Source organism: Denticeps clupeoides, chromosome 1 (assembly GCF_900700375.1).
Source record: "Denticeps clupeoides chromosome 1, fDenClu1.1, whole genome shotgun sequence".
Taxonomy (NCBI): domain Eukaryota; kingdom Metazoa; phylum Chordata; class Actinopteri; order Clupeiformes; family Denticipitidae; genus Denticeps; species Denticeps clupeoides.
In genome coordinates this window covers 25,076,585-25,101,293 of record NC_041707.1, presented here as the reverse complement: position 1 = coordinate 25,101,293, position 24,709 = coordinate 25,076,585, and the positions used below count along the sequence as shown (strand labels likewise).

General features: G+C 40.2%; 2 protein-coding genes across 12 annotated transcripts in view; one reads left to right on the top strand and one right to left on the bottom strand.

Moving 5' to 3' along the window:
* LOC114787163 (serine/threonine-protein phosphatase 2B catalytic subunit alpha isoform) overlaps window positions 1-3,196 on the bottom strand; it is a 71,732-nt gene extending 68,536 nt beyond the window's left edge. For all 8 annotated transcript variants that reach the window (XM_028975014.1, XM_028975031.1, XM_028975035.1 and 5 more), the window contains exon 1: window positions 2,924-3,196. In XM_028975014.1, coding sequence (XP_028830847.1) covers window positions 2,924-2,984 — 61 coding nt within the window. In that variant the 5' untranslated portion in view covers window positions 2,985-3,196. The remainder of the gene's footprint in view (window positions 1-2,923) is intronic.
* A 15,993-nt stretch (window positions 3,197-19,189) lies between these two features.
* Window positions 19,190-24,709, top strand: part of LOC114791874 (B-cell scaffold protein with ankyrin repeats-like) — a 50,017-nt gene continuing 44,497 nt past the window's right edge. For all 4 annotated transcript variants that reach the window (XM_028982409.1, XM_028982400.1, XM_028982418.1 and 1 more), the window contains exons 1-2: window positions 19,190-19,261; window positions 20,720-21,115. In XM_028982409.1, coding sequence (XP_028838242.1) covers window positions 19,249-19,261; window positions 20,720-21,115 — 409 coding nt within the window. In that variant the 5' untranslated portion in view covers window positions 19,190-19,248. The remainder of the gene's footprint in view (window positions 19,262-20,719; window positions 21,116-24,709) is intronic.

Genomic DNA, 24,709 nt, shown 5'->3' with positions numbered 1-24,709 from the left:
CTAGTAAAACCAAACTGATACCCCTAAAACAGATGAATCTAATAATACAGCCAATAAAATCTCATCTCTCTCCCTGTTTATGTGTGTGTTGTCCCCAATTGCAGACATCATCGCACTCACACACATATGAGGCCAGCCCATTGTGGAGCAGGTGATCAGGCAAGGTGTTTGGTGGTGAGGCGAGGGGGATCTGGGACGTTATTTAATGTGTCCTTCTATAAATGACTCAGCTGGTATTTGTGGGTCTCTGCCGTCAGCCCACCATACAACAGCCTACACGTGGGGAAACTCTCCACAAAAGTCAAATGTCAAGAGCTGTCCATCCAAGTTCACATCAAAGCACCCTGACAAACAAAGGCCCCATGCAGGGATGCCCCACTGAACTTCACAGCCGAGGAAACACAGTGCCCCTTCCTTGTGACTAAAGACCAAAACAGGTTCAGTGACTGAAAAAAGCCATGGCTTTTTGTTAGAATTTGAACGCAAAAAGGAAAATAATCGAAACACCACCATACTAGCTCAAAAAAGGATATTTCACTGGCAACTGGAGTTGTTATGGATCCTTGGCAACGTTTCGCCCCTCCATTCCAGAGGGCTTTCTGTCTGACTGATCGGAGAAGCAGGTTTATAATCCCTGTGGAATTCTGAAGGTGGTAATTGGTGGTCAACTGTGGGTTGTCCTTCTCCCTGGCTTTCATGTATGTTAATGCATGTACATTAATGCATGAATGACTGATATTGAGCAACACCATACAAGAGAGCTAAACTGTTGCTTATCACAGTCCTTCAGGGCTGAGCTCTGATTATTAATCTTAGCTGAAAGGACCAATCACAATGCACGTTTATTGACTGGCAACCAAGCAATAAGATCTCCATTAAAAATGCATGCACACTTATGCAACAAGCTAATTGAACTTTATTTTTCCTGCACAGATTTGTTTGTTTTTCAGTTAAATTGTACAGTTTATAAGTTACATTAAATTGGGAAAATTATTTATTTTTAATTGATTTCTTGTGGTCATATCGTTTACAGAGCAACAAAATGGCATATTAACATGGGTGTGCAGACTTTAATCCACTATATATATGGTTTGTTTCTTTTATCCCTGCAGGACTGGCAGCAAACTGTACCAAATGGCTTAACAAATAAATAATCAATATATTATTATGCAACAAATCAACAACTGTCTGAATACATCAGATCCAGGAATGTTCCATAAGCCACACTGCAAAGGTACAGCCATGACATGCCGCAGAGCGCTTAACTCCTACAAAGCGACACAGAGAAGAGCGCAGCGAAAACAGACAAGGTGCAGTTCAGGCAGCTGAACAAATAGCCCGTTCTTTCTGTCCTTCTTTCCTCTCAGACTTCACAATGGTGATTCAGCATTTCACCCCCCTGTACCGCACTCAATATGCCCCATAAGCTAGGCCACATTTATTCCTTTTCTGAAAAGGCTGAAATGTGACTGTAATAACCAAGGGGAAAAAAACATGTTTGTGTCATTATCATGGAACAGGCCATTAAACTAGCCTAATGAAGCAAGAATGGAGCGTAATGCACACACGTCCTCTCCCCTTCTGAAAACCCATTCGAGCAACATTCCCATTAAGCATACTCCACCCATCACCCTGATCCACTGTGCCACCATCTCCTGAAATATTAAACAAAACTGCTTCTGACAGCAGTCCTAGCCTTTTATCCCGTTAAAGCCTCGCATGGCAGGATCCAGAAGTGGCCGTGCCTTCTACGTTTAAAACAGAATAGCCGCATGCCTCAAGTCTGGGTGCAAGCAACATGAAAACACGATTAACATGACCGATTGGTTTATACCAGACGTGTTACCATGCAATGCAGCCACCAATGTGCCCCTAAATGTCATCCTAAATTAGGCACATTGACACACTAAATATAAGGCAGCTCTGCAATTCAAAGGTTGGTTTTAAGATTAGGCCCATGACCGGCATCACATGCTGCATTTCACAATCAAAACTGAATGCGCTGGTGGCATGCGGGACAGTCGAATCTTACTGAAAGCAGACACTTTGTGTCACAGTTGGTGCAGGACAGAATACTGCAGGGGGCTGCAAGCACGTGCATGTCATGTCAGACACAAAAAAATCCGACAAATAGCCACAGAGGGATTTAGGTACTTCATGTTTGCACTCTGGTCTATTTGCAAAGCTCATGTAGCCTATGACACGTTATGTGATATGACCCAAGGTTGTATTATTTGACATTTTCAAAGGGTCTAAAGAGTAAATGCACTTTTTTGATTAAAAAATTCTGACATTTACATGGTGAGATTACTTGATGTTGATATCCAATGCAAAGTTGCACTCAGTAATTTCAGGGAAAGTGGAGCAACATAAGAGTTAGGTGCACAAATCTAAAAAAAAAAAAAGCACTGGGCTGCAGGTTCGAGTGTGTCGCTTTGAAAACAATAGAGCAGCATCCAACATGAGCCAGCGTGGAACAGACCTCGACTCTTGCAGGATAAACCCTAGATGTGCCACGCAGCTGCAATTGTGCAACGTTTAGACTGAGCCTCGCACAAAGTGCCGGAGAAAAGTCGTATCACCGCTTAAAAAAAAAAAAAACATACACACACACTCGCTGTCTGGACCCACACACACAAATGCGCGGAGAATAAACTGGAAAATGAACGGAGTTTCTACCGAAAAGCCCTGCATGCTAGCGGGGATCAGACGCCTCGATTACTGGAGCGAGAACTACCTTTACTTCCTACTTCACCCATCCAGCCGCCTGACACCCGCTTTTTTTCTCCAGAAGCAGCTGCGCAAAACAGCAGAGCTTTCCAACGGAAAAGCGCGATCTTTGCGCACTGCGCTGGATACTGACGCTGATCTGGTTTGCACTTAAAAGCAGGCGGGGAAGCGGGTCCGCTGTCAGTATACTCACATTTCACCACCCTCTCCGTCGTGGATAACTTGGACTCATCATTGGGCTTGTTTTCCGACATTTCCAATGAAATAGACGCTTAAACAGAACTGAAGTGTGACTGGGCGCGATCCCCGCTGAACAACTCTCCTCTTCCCCAATCGGGACACTGCGGTGAGATCACTTGCCGCTACGCCTCGCCAAAAATACTTGCAACAGGGTTACAAATTTGAGCGCTGTTACTGTAGCCCGTCTGATTTCAGCTCCGCTTAGTCCCCTGCGCCCCAAGCGCAACCAAACCCACGGCGCGGGGAGGCTCCGCCCACTGTCCAGCGTGAGCCTCTGATTGGACAGGAGACCCCTTTCTCGCAATGCAGCCAATGTCTGCGTGGTCTGCGCGTGTCAATCCAACGCCCGTGGACCGTGTTCATGTTCGACTTCAGCGCGCAGTTGTGGAAAGTGAGAGTTGGCAGCCCCGGCTTGCTGTGCTGCACTGTAGGGCGGCAGCCAGATTGGCACACAGATGTTATACGGATCAATAATCGTAAAGGGAAAAGGGACTTTTATTAGATACGCGGAGAAATAAAGAGGTTAGAATAACGTTCTGGTTTCAAATGGTTCCTTTAAAACAGTCCTTTCTGACTATATGTATTTTTTAATTTCCATGTAAAAGAGTTATACAGAAAATTATATTCGATTGGAACGAATATAAAATAATTCATATTATGATTTTATTATAATATTGAAGCAATGTGCAAAATCAGCTCAAGCATAAATGTCAGGGCAGTATAACAAAGCATCCTCTGTAATGGCCACTTTAATCAAAATATTCTTTTACTCAGCTAAACACATAATTTTTATAAACGTTTATTGCTCACATACATTCGACAGAAACTAAGCAGCTCCAGAAGATATATTTCCAATAGTGTGGTTGTTGAGAGGGCTCAAGTGTTCCATAATACACACTTCATGCTGGCATTTTGAACAGAATACAGAATCAGGTTACACAATACTATCAGGTAGACAAATATTAACAGGATTACACTGGGGCTGTGTTATGGACATTTATGTTTAAAGCCATAATTTTGTGATTTCATAAAGTGCTTTGTGAGCCGAGACTGTTTTCAATGCAGCTATATGGTGTACTTGTGGTGGCAGTGTGCTTTAAGACATACCGAAATAAAGTTGTTTCGGGGACTTTTGTTTCTAAATCACTGAGTGTGTAAGAACATAGTGAAACAAAATTATTTCTTTACTGTTTACAGGACTGCTGAAAAAAAAAACAGTTGGCATAAGAGAGACCTTTTTATCGAAGTTAAATATCAAGAAATGTCAACCAATAGAGGCAGCATTCATCAAACATGCATGATTGCAGGAGCCGGTGGTCACCCCAGCTTAATTTTGAAGCTGTAGGGATGGCTGAAGAGATGGAGACGTGGGGGTCATGAGATGATCTGCCATGCTGAGAACCAACCAGGATCAGTGCAGGCCATACCCCACCCAGCCCTCAGCTCTGAATCCATTGTGGCAAATTGATGAAAAAGTCACTGTACTGTACACAGACTCATTACTTATTAATAGCAGTCAATTAGCTTGGCACTATGAGTGCTTTTGAACAATATTGTTTCATTGTCATTTGAGACTGTTGACAGAGTCAGATGGTGGACGTCGAGTCAGCTTCTGGCTATTTTTTCTGACGCGTTGTCAGTACGTCCACAACAGCTGCTGGATACCAGAAGATGTGTTTTGATAACTAGGTGTTTTAAATGATTTTGTGATAATTTCCTCATGGGAGCATTTAAGTAACAAAACATTGTTGTCATTCCAAAAAAAACGGTTCTTCATCCAGAGAACCATAAGCGTCATTTAAAGGATAGATCCCAACATATACATGCGTTTTCTTAGTTTCATTCCATTCCTGATATTCTGAATAAAATTTTCCCATTAGACTCACTGTCTACAGTTAATCAGCATGCACAGTAAACTCTTGCCTCGGGATAGTATATTCAATATCTTGCCTACATACACATTGTGGTACCATGCAGTTTTTAATAAATGCTGTGGAAATTGGCCATATAAAATATTTACATTCCTAGCAGAGTATGATTAAATCAGGTACTCATGTGAAATGCACACAGATGCACAGCGGTGCCATAATATGCTGAATGTACTGTATCAATTCCAACTGACAGCTAAAAATGGTTAGTTGCCTGTGGTTCTGTCTACTTCCACAAACAGTAGCCATTTACAGCTCTTGAAATGTGATACGGTTTCAAAGCTAGAGTCTTCCATATTTAAATAGGTTCATTTCTTAATGAAAAAGAAAATATTTAACATTTCATCAAAATTAAATTGGGCCACCCAGTGGTGCAGCAGTTAGTGTAAGTGTGTGTGTGTGTGTGTGTGTGTGTGTGTATGTTGGGGGGGGGCGGGGGGTGTTGGTTGCATGCTCACGTTGGTATGGGTTTCCTCTTCATTCTCTGGTTTACTCCAACTGTACAAATTACGCAATTAGGTGAATTGACAACTCTGAAGTGTTCATAGGTGTGAGTTTACAGTATGTGTGTTTGTGTGTGTGTGCGCTTTGGGTGAGTCCTCACACTGCACACAGTGTCCTGGATAAAGTGAATGAGTAAGTGAAATTAAATTGAGTTCATTAGGGTATGTAGGAACTTTCAATTTGTAGTCCTGTCAGAGTTGGACAGTAGCGAAGTAAATATAATTAAGATTTATTTTCGAAAAAGTGTGAGATTTACTGACTGTGTGCGCATGGAGCTCCCTGTATATTCAGTACAGCATGTAAAGACAATCATCCCTTAATTCATACATACATAATATAAGCCATATTAACAGTGTATTATAAGTAAGCTTGTTGTTTGTAATGGTGAGAAAGTTGAGAAATATTTTTGCTGTTAGTAAACACTATTAAGTGCTGGTGATCATAGAAATGGACAAAATTACGTTACAAAAATGTGACTAACAAGATGCAATATAAATGCTGGTCATGTGACAATGACTATAATGTCATGTAATTTTGTTGACAGTTACAAACCAGACTAAATGTAGGTCATAAAATTAAAAACTATTCTAAAATGTCTTTAATCACATTATTATTATTCAGTATTTCTGGAATGGATGTAGAGTGGTCTTGATTTAACAATAGGGTTATATTATAACAATAAGATAACCTTGTTTTAATTATGAAATTTAATTGGCTAAAAGATCTCCTAGGTACTTGTACTAAATTGACTGATTTAAAAAAATTGCATTACTTGAAAAAATAGCTTAAAAAAGCATTTTTCATTGACTAAAACTAGACTAAAACAGTCAGGGATAACTCTGCTCAGACCTTTAGTAGACTGAATTTTGGCTTGACTAAAATGAGCACGGATGTGACTAAGACTAATAAAAAGTAAAATGACAGCTTGATGCAAAGACTAGACTAAAACTAAAATTGAGACACAACTTTTGTAACCCTCATCACATGTTTAGTGCAGCAGATAAAGCTGCAGGTTTAGAAGGTAAAGTTGACACCTACAAATACTGCAAGTCCATCCCAATTAAGTCAGCTATGCATTTTTCTGAGAATTTTTACAAACACCCATACTTATTATCGTAAATCTGTTCCTTATCATTCTCTCAGGTTTTTCACTAAACTTTGTTCTCAAACACATTAATTAATACTCACCGGGTTTCAACAAATGCAAATTGTTTGCCTTCAGTCATTTTAATGAATGTCAGACAAAAATAATTCACCTAAATTTGGTTGATTAAACAAGAGCTTTCTTACAAAACTAACAATATAGCATTAGAACTGTGATGCCCTACAACTTCCCTTCAGCTGGGAGCCCTGCACACACTCACACCCAAAGACCTTCTGCCTGAGTTCTGATCATTCTGGAACTTTCTATTTGTAATCCTGGCAGAGGTGGAGAGTGGCAAAGTAAATATATTTCTCTACTGTACTTAAGATTTATTTTCCAAAAGGTGTGAATTTTAAACATGGCTGTGTGCACATGAAGCGTAAAATTTATCTACTTTAATTCAAATACACCACTTGTTTACTTTACAAATACACCACCACTGCTGAGATGACATATGAGAGATGAGATGACATAGAGGGCAAGCTATTTTAGTGATTCATCATGAGAAGACATATAAAATGAATTATCTTGACTTTATCTATACATAATGAAATGAAGTTCTACTGTTTCTAATATTGTAATGAAATGTGGACATCAGCTGAAACTGTTATGAAGTTCCCTAGCTAATTAGTCAATTTTTTTTTGCCCCCTATTATTAAAGGAAGATGGTTACTATCATTTCAATATAAAATCACCAATTATCTTGCCTATGTGTTTGTTCCCTTTGCTTTCAATTAACCAAAAGATTTGTATTGTCTTCTTTGGTCACTTTTTTGATAGTAGACACTGATAGTGAGTTTGATATAAAAGGAAAATGACTGCAATATAAGGATCTGTCACAGCTACAGGCCCACCAGTGTGACAGCAGGGGGTGCCTGGTCGTCTGCAGGGATGCAGATTCAAAGGCAGATGCAGGTGGGGTCGGCGTTCACTGTAAATATCCGGCCGCCATATTGGAACTTTGCTCGCTCAGGTTATTCCCTTTGTTGCTGCTAACCTTTTTTACTACATCACGCCAACTGATTAGCTACTATCGTTCTGGGTTGCCCCTGCCTGTCTCTTGTTCCGATCTCGATGTTGAAGACCAAATTCATGCTCGACGATGACGATTCAGCCCAGTCCTCTTGTACCTCTCCTCCAGCAGCGGCTGCCAGCCGCCCGAAGACACAGCTCTCACCAGCATGCTTCCACTACAGCTACGCCACGGTAAATACTGAGCATATTCCTACACCATGTGCGTCTCCCACTGCCGCCATGCGGTTTTACAGAGTGCTTCCCCATTCTGCACACCCATGTTCCAGCGCTCTCTCTCTCCCTGTGTGCTCATGCCATTCCAAGCACCCACATCCTGATTACCCCAGTCCTCCTGTTTATTCCAGACATCCCTACGTGTCTGCGAATGCGCCCAGCAGCCCTTCCTATGACAAGATCCTAAAGACACTTTAAATCAAATCATCATTTATATATGCTATTTTTCTGTTTCAGCTCTCATAGTATTTTGTGAAAATAAAGTTCACATGAAGTCATGTAGTTGTGCCTTGTGCCCTCTAAATATGGTCATTTAATAGCTAAAACTCATTCAATGGACCACCAGGATAGTGATTCATATCCCAAAGGGGATCAAATTAATACTAAAATGGCTCAATGTGATGGCCTTCTCCCTGACCCCAAACAAATGTGCATTTATTTAATGAGAAGCACAAACTCTAATGTTTAAAATGCATGTCAATAATATCTGAGGCGTGAGTTTTGATTTGCTTATACTTTGAAGATAAGAACAGGGGGGAGAGCCGGAATCTGATAACAGCCAGATGGAGAAAGACAAAGAAGAGAAGGTAGACTGATGGATGCAAGCCCGGCAGTACTTGTGCTGCTGGATCCACCACTTGGGAATACTGCCACCGGCGCAGGGTCTGGCCCAAACCAGCAGTCCTGGCATCAAGATCCTTCTTCCAGCCACCACTTGCATGCAGGTCAGTCAGCTGTCTCCTGTCCCAGCACTGAGGCTCTATCTGCACAGGTTCCGACTCTGCCTCACTTGACTGACCTCCTGATGTTCCGGAGCCGTGTGTGTGTGTGTGTGTCTTTTAGGTTTTGATTAGATTTTACATTGAACCAAGTGGAATTTTTTGTGTGTTGTGCCTGATGTGTTTAAATGAAATCTAATTAAATTAAAGTCTATTGTAATCCCCATACTGTGGAAATTATTTTGTGAATTGATCCAAAATGGGCAGATGCCAAGACAGAACTGCATGTGCTTATAATGGAGGGTCTGGACACATTTCACCTCTTCCTCAGTTTATGCTTGTATTATGCAAATGTTAGTGCATTTGTTTGTGTAGACCTGAGTCTAATTGACTTTAAAGAATGTCACCTAAGTTTCACCAAGCCCCATTGCTCCAGAAATGTCAGATCTCTTGCAGTGCTATGCAGTGCTCAAGTGTAACATTTATATTCCCGTCACAATTTAGAAGTAGTAGCTAATAATTGTGAATTAAGTGTTCAATGCTCATTTATCCAAAGAAAGAACTTAATTACAGCTTTGTTGAACATTTTGGACTTAAATTTTCTGATAGATTTGTCACATATTTAGTTTACCATTGGAGCCATAACATGAAGATAACACTCATTGGGTGTTGCTTTTAAAAGCAGGGAGCTTTTGCTGTGGCAGCATTTCACACTTTTAGCTTCACTGGACCACTTTAAGTAAGACAACGGGGATGACTTCATACCTGACATACCTGAAGGTTTATGCTGAACAGTTCCTTATCATTCACTCATGTTAACTAACATCTTATAATTGATGATGACAATAGTGAAGAAAGCAGTCATACAAAAAGTACTAAGTAGGATTCATTGGATTCTTCAAAATGACTTCCATCTTAGTCTCCACAACCGCCAGGGTGGTTGTGTATATATCAGTGAAAATTTAACATACAGTGAACTGAGACCAATGTTTGCAATGGTTTCATCATGTGTTCATGGCAAAAGGGGCATTGCTAGCAGTAACACGATTTTGACACAGTGGTTTGCCGCCACATGAGAGCCACACTGCCCACCCTGATATGCAGACGCTGCTCAAACTGCAATGTGTGGTTCGGCAGTTGCCTTGGCAGCAGCAGTGAGGCACAGCTGCCATTGAGAATGACAAGCTGAAAAAACACTGATAGCATTGACTGTATCACTAAGGAGGACCATGTCCTCATTAAGGGCACTAAAGATGGTTAATGAGGACATTCATTCCAGACAGCACTTGCTTAAATATTGGCTCAGTCATCATAAAGAAAGATCAAGTCATAAAACACCATCCAATGTCATGCAAGACAAAACATGCAACTTGCATTACTAATTGCAAGTGTAAGGATTTTGTAAGTATTAATTTTCTTAAGAGAGGATTACTCATGTTCATATTACTCTTGGTCATTGTTTCATCTGTTAATCTGGTAGAACGATTTATCAGTGTACAGCATTTTCTAAGAACTTCAGGCCTTTTCATTGGATCAGATCTAGGCAAAAGGAATGAAAAACTATGCCTTCTCATCAATTTTGTGGTTCTGGACTGATTGATATCCTGTCACTGATGACAGGACCTCCCCCTCAGGGCTATCCCATCACATCTCAAAGCCATAAGCTCTCTGTGACAGAGCTGATGTCGAGTCAGCAGTGGCAGGCAGTAAATATCCAGCCTGACAAATCAAGCAATGGAACGGGGGAGGTCAGCTCTGCCTTACTCCCTCTTTCCTTGGGTGAGGTGAATTTGAATAGACTGAGAAGGCTAAGATATATGGTCTAAAAGCTAATGACACTGCAGAACTTCAGTTATACTCTAGCACAGCCATAGGTTTTGGTTCATAAGTCTAAATCTGACTCACAGATTAAAAATAAAGTAATTAATAAAACTGGTACAATTAGAGGTTGTATATTATATACTAGACAGACTAATACAAATACAGAGGGTCTGATTTAGCAAGTTTGCCTACTAACAAAGAAAAGGCAGTGGTGGCCTAGCGGGGCAGTGGTGGCCTAGCGGTTAAGGTAGAGGCCGGTTCAAATCCCGATCCGCCAAGGTGCCACTGAGGTGCCACTGAGCAAAGCACACTGCTCCCCGCCTGTCATGGCTGGCCACTGTTCACTCAGGGTGATGGGTTAAATGCAGAGGACAAATTTCACTGTGTGCACCGTGTGCTGTGCTCCTGTGTATCACATGTGACAATCACTTCAATCACTTCACTTAAAAGATCCATCTATAATTTCAATGGTATGTTTAACAGTAAGAGACAATAACAATAAATCCAGAAAAACGAATTTCAAAACCATTATTAATTCATTCATATTTTACATTATTCAGTTATATTAGTAAATGACCAACCTGGCCAAAAAGATGGCACAAAGATTCATACACAGATCTTTGAAACCTTATCAGTGGACACAGTGGCGCTTTTTGATACTGGCATCACTGGCATTTTTTTTGTTTGACCATAATGACCTGACATCATGACTGCATGGCCACCGATTATTAGCTCCTTATTCGAATTATCTGTTGCACAGGAGGCTGCAATGCTTGTATTGCACCTGTAGGGGGTATAGTTCACAGAGGCTTGCAGCCAGGAAATATGTTTCAGGAATAAAGAACGTTTTTAAATCTGTTTATGGCAATCTCTGAGCCCGCTCAAAATTCTCGATTAACAGAAATGGTATCAAATATTACCTGTCTGGCCCAACACAGATTTCACTGAAAATTTCACATGGGAACTTTGCACTGGATTGATGAATGACATACATTTACAAAAAACAACAACAACTACAGTTTAAAAGCTCTAGAGCACTGAAATTCTCACTGAAATTGGGTTCAGAAGGGGCATTTGCCCAGGGCACCAAACAGGCTAGGACAGCCCCTGACTGGACATCTTCACATTGCTATACAATTATGATACTTTTAAAGAAAATGGATATTCTATGTGTTAGTCTGTTTCTGAAATTATATTACTTTTTAATAATAAGTGAATAATAATAATAACTATATTTATGGCTCTATATTGTGGAGGACAGTTTTAAAAGCACTCGAGGCATGCTATGTGCATTATTCAGCAGATTGCGTTTGTGTAATGGATGTTCCGGTCAAACCCACAGCAGGAATCTGGGCTGTGTGCTCCTCCTGTGCATGGCCCAAATACGACTTGGCAGAGCTGGGATAAGGGAGTTAGGAGGGGGTGGAGGGAATACAGTGTGTACAGTTACTTCAGATTTGGGTTTGGGCTTTGCCTACATTATTCCTGTCAGTTCCCTTGAGAGCCTCTGGCTAGTGGGAGAATGCAGGCACTCCTCCCAGCAATCTTGGCTGTAATTGTGACTGAAATTCAGAGTGCAGTAAATCAGCTGCAATACAGAACTGGCTTTAACATTTCATTTTTGTTCCTGGGTATTGGATGATTTAGTGGGAATTTTGAAATTTTGGTGTTCTTGACAATCTTTGTGTTCTTGACAATCCCCACACAAGATTCGTCAATGTTTAGTGGAGAGTGGTCCCTCCATTCTCTCCTGAAGTCAACAATCATCTCCTTTGTTTTTTCCACGTTTTGAAACAGATTGTTGACCTTCCACCAGTCCGTCAGTCTCTGTATGCTGACTCATCATTCTTGCTGACAGGACTTACCATGGTCGTGTCATTGGCGAACTTTATGATGTGGTTGGAGCTGTGCATCACTGCACAGTTGTGGGTTAGCAAGGTGAACAGCATTGGACAGAGCACACAGCCCTGAGATGCACCAGTGCTGGAGATGCTGTTCCCGATCTGGACAGACTGAGTCTCAGTGAGGAAGTCTAAGATCCAGTTGCAGAGGGAAGTGTTCAGGAGGCTCAGCTTCTTGACCAGTTGCTGAGTAATGATGTTGTTGAATGCTGAACTGAATTCTATGAACAGTATTCGTGCCTATGTGTCCTTATTGTCCAGGTGGGTGAGGGTCATATGCAGGGTGGTGGCGATGTCATTGTCTGTGGAGCGGTTTGGACGATAGGCAAATTGCAGTGTGTCCAGGGTGGAGGGCAGCAAGGTCTTTATATATTTCAACCAGACTGTAGTCATTGAGAAACTACACTGTAGATTTCTTAGGCAGGGGCACAATGGTGGTGGCCTGGAGACACAATGGAACAATGCCGGTGCTCAGTGACATGTTGAAGATGTCGGTGAGAACATCTGCCAGCTGAGCACTCTTTCAGGGATGTTGTCTGGTCCAGCAACCTTTCCTGAGATAACTATGCAATGAGTTTTCCTCATGCCCACAGTGGTGGGGGGTGTTTGATTGTTAGCCCTCAGATGTGACTGACTCACTTGTGTGATAGATCTGCCATCAATACTTTAGAAAAAAAGAACCATTTACTGCTCTGTTTTCAGTAAGGTTTTATTTACACAAACACAAACACTAGTTTTGGCAGGCTAAACTCAACTCGTCCTGACCTAACTCTGAGACCTTACTGTGTCTCATTAACCCTCAGTAGTCCCCAGTAATCTTCGTCACCCTCGGCATCCTCCTAGCTTCAGGTGCCCTTGATGATTGGGGCAGTGGTGGCCTAACGGGTAAGGAAGCGGACCTGTAATCCAAGGTGTATCACAATGATTATCACTTCACTTTCACTTTTTCACTGATTGAGCCTGCAGGTCTAATACAGGTTAACACCACCTACTGGTTGGTGACCCTCCTACTGGGTCAAACCAGTTCAATTATATCAACCTCATCATATAACAGTTCACAAATCACACAAAAAGACAGTAAACCAGACACAAAAATACACTCACCCCACAAAATATGTACAAGCATGTGCTAAGTTATGAAATAACAAAAAAAAAGTGTTAAATTGAAATGTCCAATATGCTGATTTAAAAGGGACTAGCAGGTAATTTGGTTTCACAGGGCTTGTGACAACTGGGGTTATGATACTGACACATTTCCTCCCTTTAGGTATTTTCAATGCCAAGACCATGCACAAAGCCCCATTCAGCACGTTGGCCAGGTGTAGGAACCAGATGACAGCAGGTCATCAGACCTATTAGGGAATGCCTGCATGCAGGGAGAACCCCACCCCTAAATCTGTCTGGCTGCAAAACACAACTCACCAACTGCAGAAATATTGCAGAATAAAATGTTTCAAATGCTGTTATAAAAACATTGTTTGAATGATATATTCTGTCCATACTGTCTGAGCTAAATAAACTCAGAACACTGTTTCAATTGCCTGCTTCACATGAATCTTTATATTAGCCCCCACATTGCCCTGATTTTTTTTTTGGAATGTGTTGCAGGCTCATCATCAAGCTACATCCTTCATTCATGTTGTGCGGTCTTCTTTATGTCTGTAATATATGCCTGCCTGTTTTGATGTGGTCACATTTAACCTTAATTCCAGTTATGATAAATAGAGAAGACAAATGACATTTGTTTCTTGTCTACTGGCAGTCACAGCAAAGTTGCTCTGCTCATCCCAAATGGAGATTAAGCATCTGAGTGTTAAAGAGGAATTAGTTTCCTCAGAGGCTACAGATGACTGGCAGCTTGACAAATTAAAATTCTTTTGGGTGGCCATCTGGCTTAATTTCATCTGACCAACTGGTCTCTGTGCGGGCCTCTCTCAGCCTGGTCTGGTACCTCATTTTGTCATGTTGCAACTTGCACTAGTTTGCATCAGCTTTGTTTAAGGCTATTTCTGTATGAACATATAATGCCACAGAGATACAATTTATGGTTTCCTTCATGAAAGAATCACAATAGCGTGACTGCAGTTAAAAGTAAAAAATGAAAACATTTATTACATTCATTTTTTAGGAATACAGTATACTAAGCCTCACAATGTGTTAAAAGAATGTTGGATATGTTTTTTGCAATTTTCTCATCATCAGTTAAATGGTTTGAGCTGTTCTGTTTGAGCTGTTCTGATTATTTTATTATACATGACACATTATTAGGGTTTTAGCATCTTCACTAATGAAAATGAAAGTGAAGTGATTGTGATACTCTGCAACACAGCACACGGTGCACACACCTCTGCCTTTAACCCATCACCTTTAGTGAGCAGGGTGACAGGCGCCTGGGGACCAGTGTGTGGGGACAGTGCTTTGCTCAGTGGCACCTTGGCGGCTCGGGATTCAAACCGATAACCTTCTGATTACGGATCCCCAACTACGAATCTGATTAGGACCCCCAACTACGAATATAATATTTGGTTCTGTTAGTTCTGCTGTTCTGTTTTTAACATTTCCACTAATGTATAATGCCCCAGCTACAGTGCATCAGACATTTCACTGTAAATTCATCATACATTGCCCAGAGCCTATCTTATTTGCAACCCTACAATGATTTGCACTGTTCATGGATTGTATTAGTCATTGTTGAAGTAAACTAACTGTGAGTTGATTCATTAATGTGCACCCACAGTCTTGGACACTGTCATCATCTGCATTCTTTTTTAATTGTGGTGTCAAACTAATTTGAACTTGGCCCTTTGTTTTCAACTACTGTATGCTCTCTGACAATCTTCAGACAACCTGCTTAAAGTTCTATAGATGCAGTAATTTCTCATGGTAGACTTTGATGGAATACTTCTGTTGTTCCAAAAAGTGACTGACACCTCCAAAGGTGCAGCATATTTTAAAACTTCACATTTCACTGAGCAAACCCATTCAGTGCTGTGTCTGTAATCACCGCATTAATCAAAAAGTTCTCAAGCTTGCTAGCATTTCAGTAGGGGAGGGAAAAAAATAATTGCTCCACAGCTTCACATAAAGAGGTTTAATTAGCATGACATATAACTGTTTTAATGAACTCTCATGAAATGAATATTTAGAGATCATCTTAGCTACTATTATCAATACCTCCAAAATGATAACATGCTGAAAAAACCTTATGCACAATTATTTTTTTCACACTCCCAGCAACATCTGGCAGATAACACTAAGATCTACAGAAATGGTACACAGATGTTAATGCTCAAGCACACAAGCAATTACTGTTGCAATGCAGTAGTTTTATGAATGTTATATCTTTGGAAAATGTGTAGATGCATTGCAAGCTTTAAAAATATAACCTAAAGCAAATAAATATTTAATAAATATTTAATATTAAATATGTTTATGAACAAAAATGTATGTGATGACTGACATAACCCTATTTTCCTTTTTCTGGATCATTTATACCTGCTCCTGTTGGCCTGTCACATGCACAATTGTACAACAAGGCCCTTCTCCTCTCTTCCTTCATTTATCTCTTTTTACCTTATTCTTAATAAACAAAGACATCCCAAGTTGTCATGGACTGACTCGGGAAGGGGCACTGTGGGTACAGTACATTTCCATTGTGTTATAAAGAGTAGTGTTTAGTCATTTATGTCAAAAGAAATCTGGCTTGATCTTTCGGTTTGCTTGCTCTACAGATATTTCTGATATCCTCCAACAAACTTAATCTTAACCATTCTACATTTAAATCTACATGATGGACCTAATACACTCATTTCTTGAATCAATAACACTTATCAATGCTTTTTGTATCCTATTTTTCAACCACAGGAGATTGGCTGAAACCACAGCACAAACCATGAAGCCGTTCTGTTCAGCACTTAGCTGAATATCCACTCGGAAGGAACACAGCAGCCGTTCGATTTCTTCCTGTGTCAGACACTCAGGCCTTGATGGAGTGAGGTATTGAGCTGTTTCACATAATTTCATTAAAAGTCAGGGACCCAAGCAAGTTCGCTGGCTATAGCAGGACAAAGCTCTTTTAAAGAGACATACTCACCTTCTGAATGAGAGGGTATTTGGATGGTAGGCTGCTTAACTGAAGTCTTATTTAAGTGTGATTAATATGTAATGCATTTCCAAAATAAATATGTGACAGCACACAGTGCACACAAGAAAATGTGTCCTCTGCTTTTAACTCATCACCCTTAGTAATGACAGGCGCCCGGGGAGCAGTGTGTGGGGACGGCACTTAGCTCACCTCAGTTACACCTTGGCGGTTAGGGATTCTGGCTTCCGGCTATGGGTATGCTTCCTTATTCGAACTTGTCATGATTCGGACCGGCAGGGGTTACTCCGGATCCGGAGTCCGGACCTGTGTAATGTTCCCTGATCGTGTTCACCTGGTGTCTATTTATATAATTGTATAAAGCTATCCTGTTCGTGTCTGTTCGCCGTCGGGTCATTGTGCGTGTTTATGTTCCCTTGTCGCGTGTATTTTGTATTAAACCCCTGTCCTGTGATCGTGCGAATGCGTCCTCCTTCATCGCCATGTCCAGCCCACCCGTGACAGAACTCTATTTTCTCTCTCTGCTATTTCATTTTGGTGTTTGTTTCCCTGCTGCTTATCTCTAGATGACATGGCTTATTTTGCAAAGCTGGATGAAGTCTGACTGCAATACATTTTCTAGTCATAGCATGTAGGCAGGTAGATGCCTAAATAGGACTTATCCATCCATAAAGTCTACATGACTTCATCTTCACATGCACAATCCTAGCCATCAAACCAAGCTATTTCTAAGCAACATTCTTCAGGCAGCAGATTTATTTAATTATTGGCAGGACAAGATGCAACAAAAAGAAATAGACTCTGTATCAGTGGCCTTTATTTGAATAGTATGATGAATAAAATGCCACCATTTTCAGTAGTCACAGCATGTTACCTGTAACTTGGTCTGATGCCTATTCCTGTCCTATTTCTTTAGATTATTTCGGACATTGGCTTTTGGCTAACCAAATTTTTCACATGCACCTTTATACAGGAAATCAAATACACAGTAAAATTAGTCAGTTTGAGAATTTATGTAAATTTCCTTATAGAAGCCATTAGTTTTAGGTTTTAAATGAACAAAAATAAAGTGATGACTAGGAAATATTTAATATTCGGAGCCATTAGCAAGGCTGTTTTTTTTTATCCAATAATTGAACTGTATTGGTTGTGTTTCCAGGATTCTCCAGTTTCAACTGTCAAAATGATGAAAATGGCAAAAACAGATGTGGTGAGGCTTGTCAAAACAGTCACTAATTGACTCCTGCCTGAACGATCTCACTTGACTGCTCAGCAAACCTCTCTGACGCTCATTTCCAAGTGATCCTCACTTATCCTAAAATCTGTTATTTGCCTTTTGTCCTGATTTTATCACAATGCACAAAGAAAGAAATAAAACCAAATCAAAATATCTCTTTTTTTGCAAGCAGGCTGCATTTTCATTTTCTTTTGTTGATTTACAATTACAGCAAATAAACTGCTCACATTTTGTTTTAAACAACTGATCCCTACAATGTGATTCTCTAAACTTACTCTACATGAAGAAGAGCAAGGCCACAGCTCAGTTGACCAGGGCAATAATTACATTAAATAAAGCCTTGAATTCATGTCTAAAATCTGATGTTAAACTCAATTAGAAAGAGCACTGAACCCATTGGTGGGAGCATTTAAAATTACCAAGTCACTGAAAATGTTTCCATAAAGATTAAATGCTCGTGAAGCATGTGTCTGACTATACAAATTACATTAATAAGCATATCAAAAGGCAGAATCAGGCTCCTGATGGGAAGCAAAAAAAAAAGCCTTGCATTGGATGCTGATGAAGTGTGGACACCTTGTCATGCTGTAGAACCTGTATGCACTCATTAATTTCATACCTACCTTAAGTGGATACACCTGCACAAAGACAAAGAAATAACTAAATAAATAAATATGGTGGAGGATGTCGTTTGTTTGGTAACACTGAAAATAAATAAATTAAACCACTAACTGTGTAACAATATTAAACATTATCGGAACATCAACAGAACTTGCCTTGAACAAATGAAAATGAATATTGCATCATAATGTGTTCTGTTGAAGGCATTGTTCCTCATGAACAATGAATCACTCTCTCGCTGGTGAACGGCTCTCATCTACTTTTGGTCTCACTGTCATTTAGTTGCTTGCCATCAGCAATCAATTTTAAAAATCCATTTTGCCACTAAATCAATATTGCCATTAACTTGATTGAACTGAACACTTTGTATCAACGTGGAACTATGTGTCAATGTTTTGTTACTATCTCTCCTTTTTAACATGCTAAATAGTTACCATGACAAAACGAATACCTGACCTATCATATTAAACAATGCTGCTGCAAATAATACGAATAAATTTCCCCCAAATTCACTCACTAAATTTCCTGAACCAGACATGTTGCGTGCTGTGATGTCAGGAGGGTGGAAATGCCTTGAAAACAACCCGCCAGCCTGCATCTGCGTTAAAGACAATCAAGCCATCCCATCACCATCACATCATTGACAGCACCAAGTCAGTCAGTATGACAGCAGTGAAAGAAATACACACCAGGGCTGTCGGCCACACATTTCATAGACAGCTCGAAATGAAAGCAGTGAAATGAAGCTTTGACTGCAGGACAAAAAGAGAATATTTATTATTTTTTATTATTGCACTGCTCGCTGTATCATTTTGAGTGGTGAGAGGCACAATTCAAAAACTAAGGAGCCTAGATGAAGGTGGGAGATGGGGGCTGGTGGGAACTCACCTGAGTCAGACCGTTATCTCTCTATCCAATCTCTATGAACAGGAAACTCCCAACCCTTGCTTATCAGAATGAGTTATCAGGGAGGCAACCAACAAAAGGAGCATGTGTTTCCAGAGCTGCCGGGCTTTTCCAGTCCAAAGAGTCTCAACAACGCAACCAGCAAACATGAGCAACTCAGGTCAGTTTGCTCTATTTTACATCTTTTCATCTTCCAACCTCCTTCCTTTTTTCCATTCTGACCTTTTTTCTCCACAAGGATTTATACTTATTGCCAGTTGAACGTTAAGGAGGAAAGGTTGTGCTTTCCTTTAATGAAGGAACTGAGACATGGACAGAGGATAAGACGGGTGTATTCAGCTCTAAATCTGTTGCTTGCTTTCTAAAATGTCAAAGTTATGTGTTCCTGCAATGTTTTTGTTGGTACACTAAATGCTTATACCAAATAAAACCATACAGCACTTAAAATATTGAATATGTCACCAGTTTTTTTATTATAATTTTTTTTAATTATATTTCTAAAGGTGCTATTGACAGGTTCCATGCACAGATTCTGAATTCTGAGCTTTAGTTATTTCCGTAGATTTATTATTGGATTCAGGTCGGGAGATTGGCTGGGCCATTCTAGTGGCTTTACCTTCTTTCTCCTTTGTTGTATGTTTGGGATCATTGCCTTGCTGAAACGTCTACCCCTGATGTATCATCATCCTGTTAGGTAACAGCAGATGTTTATCAAGAATGTACATTTTTCCATTCATCTTTCCTTCAATGATAAGAAATGTGTTAGTGCCATATTCTGAAAAACAGCTTTCATCGTGTTCCCACCTCTAAACCTTACTGTTGGTATGGGTTTTTGAGGTGATTTGCAGTGTCTTTTTACTTTCACACATGGTGTGACTTATGGCATCCCAACAGTATACTTTTGGGCTCATCAGACCTATCTGCATTCTCCCAGTAAAGAAAACTTTAAATGTGCTTCAGCATGTTTCTTCTTCATCAATTTTCCTTCATATAGGTCTTAGTGGTTCCCTAATACTGTATCTGAAGTCTCTTTCAGCCTTGATACAGAATTATAGCCACTTTTAGCCAGTCATATAACGGGACACATTCCATAAGGGGACACATTCCAGAAAGTGTTATACTAGTATTAATGTTAAATAATCACACAAATTGAAATTTCCATAAGAGAGAACAGGTCTTTCTGAAGCAAGTGCTAGGACAATTCTTGGCTCTTGGACAACCCTTCTGTTAATTCTCTGTCTAAAATCTTGTGGGGAGCTCATGGTCAGTTCAGTGGTGAGATGGTCAGTGGTGAGATGATGTTTCCACTTCTGCATTATGGCCGCAACAGTGCTCTCTGGAATCTCCAGTAGTTTAGAAAATCCTCTGTAACCAGTCCCACCAGTATGTTTTGCAGCACAGGTTTTTGATTGTATTGGTATCTGTAATGATTTAAGGCTATTATTTGAGATTAACAAAAATAGCAGTTTTTTTAATTTGATGAAGAAATCGTCTACATATTGATCACTGAAACACCAATGAATTGATTCTGTGAAACCCCTGTGGAATGACTAATAAATTAAAACCTTTTCTCTTTTTCCTGCTCTCCTACACACTCACATCTCACTCTTCTTTGCAGTGAGGGACCTGCTCATCATTTACGAGGCCGAAGCAGAGCAGTGGGCCAGCTACATGCGCTCTGTTTTGTCCGGCCCTGTCTCTGAGGTGGGGATCTGTTGCTATGACATTGCCACAGTCACCAGCCGGCGAGAGGACTTCCTGCAGCTAGGCGGCTACAAGTGCAAGCTGCTCATCCTGTCCCGCAGCATGCTGGAAGGCCTGTGTCCACTTCGCCGATTCTTCCTTGCCCGTGTGCTACAGCCAGTGGCCCACGTGGTGGTTCTGCTGTGTGGAGTAGACAGCCTGGCCCCCCTCTTGGAATTAGTGCCTCTTAAGGGAGAAGAATGTTTGCTGATTTCAAGTGAGCAGGATGCCCAGGAGTACCTGTCAGCTGTGGCCGAGATTGTCCATAGAGGTAGGAAGAAGTGTCTGGTAAAGATCCTTTCATGGTGGGTTAAGACAATACATAAAAACAATAACAAAGATACTAACATTAATAACTGGCCGGTTAAAGGATTTTGAATCCAAAATATAAAAGAAAAAACAAAGGTTTTATAAAAATAATGATGTTGGGTGTAAAGGGAACTGTGAACTATGTAAGGGAAAATGTGGACCAAAGTAAAACTACCCATCAGGCTTTGTGCATAGCTGTAAAAAGGCAAATGCATTTATCTGTGTTAACTAGTTTAACTCATTGTCTGAATTCATTATTTTGTTTTTTTTTTCTTTAGTAATCTTCCTGCAGCAGTAAGTGTCTTTATGTTGCCTAGGTAAAACCAGAGAAGTTCTATCTGTGTTGGTGACATCATCTGGTGCCCGAAGTGAATAGTTTTGTTGAGGAAAGAAATCTGAAATTCCATGATCAGGGAGTAAAAACTAGAGTTTATGTACACTAAAGACTGGAGTGAGTAAGGAAGCCAAAAAACAAATGTAGATAACACACTTGCTTATGAACGAGAAAACATTTACATTTACAGCATTTATCAGACACCCTTATCCAGAGCGACTTACAACCAGTAGTTACAGGGACAGTCTCCCTGTAGCAACTTAGGGTTAAGTGTCTTGCTCAGGGACACAATGGTAGTAAGGGGGATTCGAACCCGGGTCTTCTGGGTCATAGACGAGTGTGTTACCCACTAGGCTACTACCACCCTACTAAAACCCATTCGATTATACCAGTAGTCAATGGGAAGTTTACTCTTCACCTGCCATTGATGCTTGTTGATCCCATGTTGACACTAGTTAGATACTGACACATAATGTTGGTCTGTATCTATTGATATGTGAACAGATGAATTTGACACATCAGCTGAGTAGTTTACAGTCACCTTGTTTACTTATAAAATGACAGATATATTAAGGTAATTTTTGCTTTTATATAGGTCTTTGAGGTCCCCTAATACTGTCTCTGAAGTCTTTTTCGAAATTCAGTGCAGTCCCACAATGAGATTTCAGCAGGATGCGCCGTTTCGGTGTGTGTAGCTGCCTATAGAAGTGAGGGGGCATTTGCAAAATGATGTCATCAACACCATTCACCAACCACAATGTTTGGCACATACAGTAAATCGTGTCTGCGTTTTTCTAGAAAAAAATTAATTTAACCCATTGTTTCTTTAGTTTTGCACAATGGAACTAAAAAAATATTTGTACCCATTTTTTTATCCAATCACCAAGCAACTGCAATGCTTAGCATGTTTGGAAGCCATGATGGTCAGTGGAGATAATGTTTTAGGAAGCGTGTGGGAAATTCTCTGGCTGGAAAGCACGTGAGAAATTGGAGGTAACCTTTCCCCATGACAACATAAGGGGACAAATTCCAGATCAGTCTGTCTGAGCTGCCCCTCTCTCTATGGTGAAACAGAATGGGCAAAGCAGTCTTTACAACTATTACCATTTCTCACAAAATGAAATTTTCATGATAGGGGACATTTAAACAGTTTTGCAGGAATTTGCAGGACAGGGATTTTTCAGTTACCTGGCTGAAATTATGTTTCAATGCTGATGCTGGAGGGAAGGAGTAGCTTTTTAGAGGCATAAATGTTCTGCATATTTAAGATTTTATTATTGCAGGTTGACAAGGCAATTACTGTGACCATGTAGCTGTGAGCACATCTAGCCTGCAGTTTTCTCCCAGTGAAAAATGACAAGAATGCACTGTTTTCAAATGCACTCAGCATTTCCCTGCATACTGAATGGTAAAAAATATATAAATATATAAGTAGCTACTTTTCCAAATCCCACATTAATAAAGGTAGCAGCTTAATGCTCAAACTCATTTCAGACACATTTTCTGTAGCATTTTATTTTCTATTAGTCATATATAAGAATGGTCTTAATTAAACCAGAGCTCTGGACTCAGTGTGTCTGCACAGTAGGTGGCAATGAGTGGGCAAAGTTACAAAGGTTTTACCAAGTTAAGATTATGCAAATTGGGTCTAATGCTTCAAAGCACAATTTGCCCCTTCCGCTCAAAAAGCATTTAGGCACAGTGTATGTGTAAGTATGTATACTAGGAGCACTGGGATTGTCTGCATGATTGAGATCAGATGTACTTAAAAGAAAAGATATCATCAACAGAATGATATGCAAATAATAATTAACTGACATTTGGCATCTTTTGCTAATGTTCAAGGTCATATTTGAACCCTTTGGATACAATGTTGTTTGCAAACACACATTAAGACAGTGAAACATAATAAGTAGTAAGCTAGAGAGAGCAGTATGATTTCCAGAATTGTACATTAATCCAACATCATTTAAATCAGAATAAAACTCCAGCATAAAAATATAATATGATCCCTAAAACCATACTGGCAATGTTTGATAGCCTATGTGTTCGTGATGAACAATGGCAGATTACATGCAAATGAATGCGCTTCCTCATGCGTCAGCCTACACCCTTATCGCCTATACATGCAAATCTGCTCACTTCCCTTTTTAACTTTACCAAAACAAGCCTTCATACAAGATATTTACTGACAAAAATATATAAATCATTCTATATGTGTATCTCTCGACCAACAAGTTTAGTATCAGTATTTGTAATGATAATATAATGGTACATGTTTTCATACCACTCAGATGCTGGGTCCTAATCACCCTTACCTAACAGGCACCACATGTGGGTGATTTTAAAACTTAGTTTCTCACGTCCCATGTCCTGCCATGTATTTGTGGTTACTTTTGTGTGGGATGGGATGTGAGAAATCAAAACAGTTATAAATACCTACCAAAACTGAACTAATATTCATTCCAGCAGATTCTTCACTACATCAGGATCTTGCTATTTACCTGGACAACTCACAGCTCTCTCCTTCTACAACAGCACACAACCTTGGAATAACAATACTCTTCTTCTCGACTCACATCAGCAGTCTTTCCCGCTCATGTAGATTCCTACTCTACAATATCTGATGAATTTGCCCTAATCTTTCAACACAGGCCATCCAGATACTGGATTAGTCCTTAGTAATCTCACGACTGGACTACTGCAACTCCCTTCTAGCTGGTCTACCTCTATGTACCATCCGAACTCTACAACTCATACAAAATGCAGCAGCACGACTAATCTTCAACCTTAGCAAATTCTCCCACACCACCCCTCTGCTATATAGATTCAAAATACTGATGCTGGCCTACAAAGCCAAACATCGCATGGAGTAGCACCATCCTACCTCAAAGCCCTTATTACATCTTGCACTGCACCTCGTATACTCAGAGCCTCCAGTACTGCTCACCTGGTCCTTCCATCGGTAAAAGGAAGACATTCATTGACACTTTTCTCAGTCTTGGCCCCTCGGTGGTGGAATGAACTACCCCTTGAGGTCAGAACAGAGGGCAGCTCAAGACCTTCCTCTTTAGAGAATATTTAGATTAACTTCTAACGTTCTTATTGTCTAACTTATGTAGAGAATCTACAACAAGAGTGAATAAAAAGATTGTATTCATAGTTGGGGGTCCTTATGAACTAGAACTGATCACTTTATCGATGGTAACTTGAAATCACATT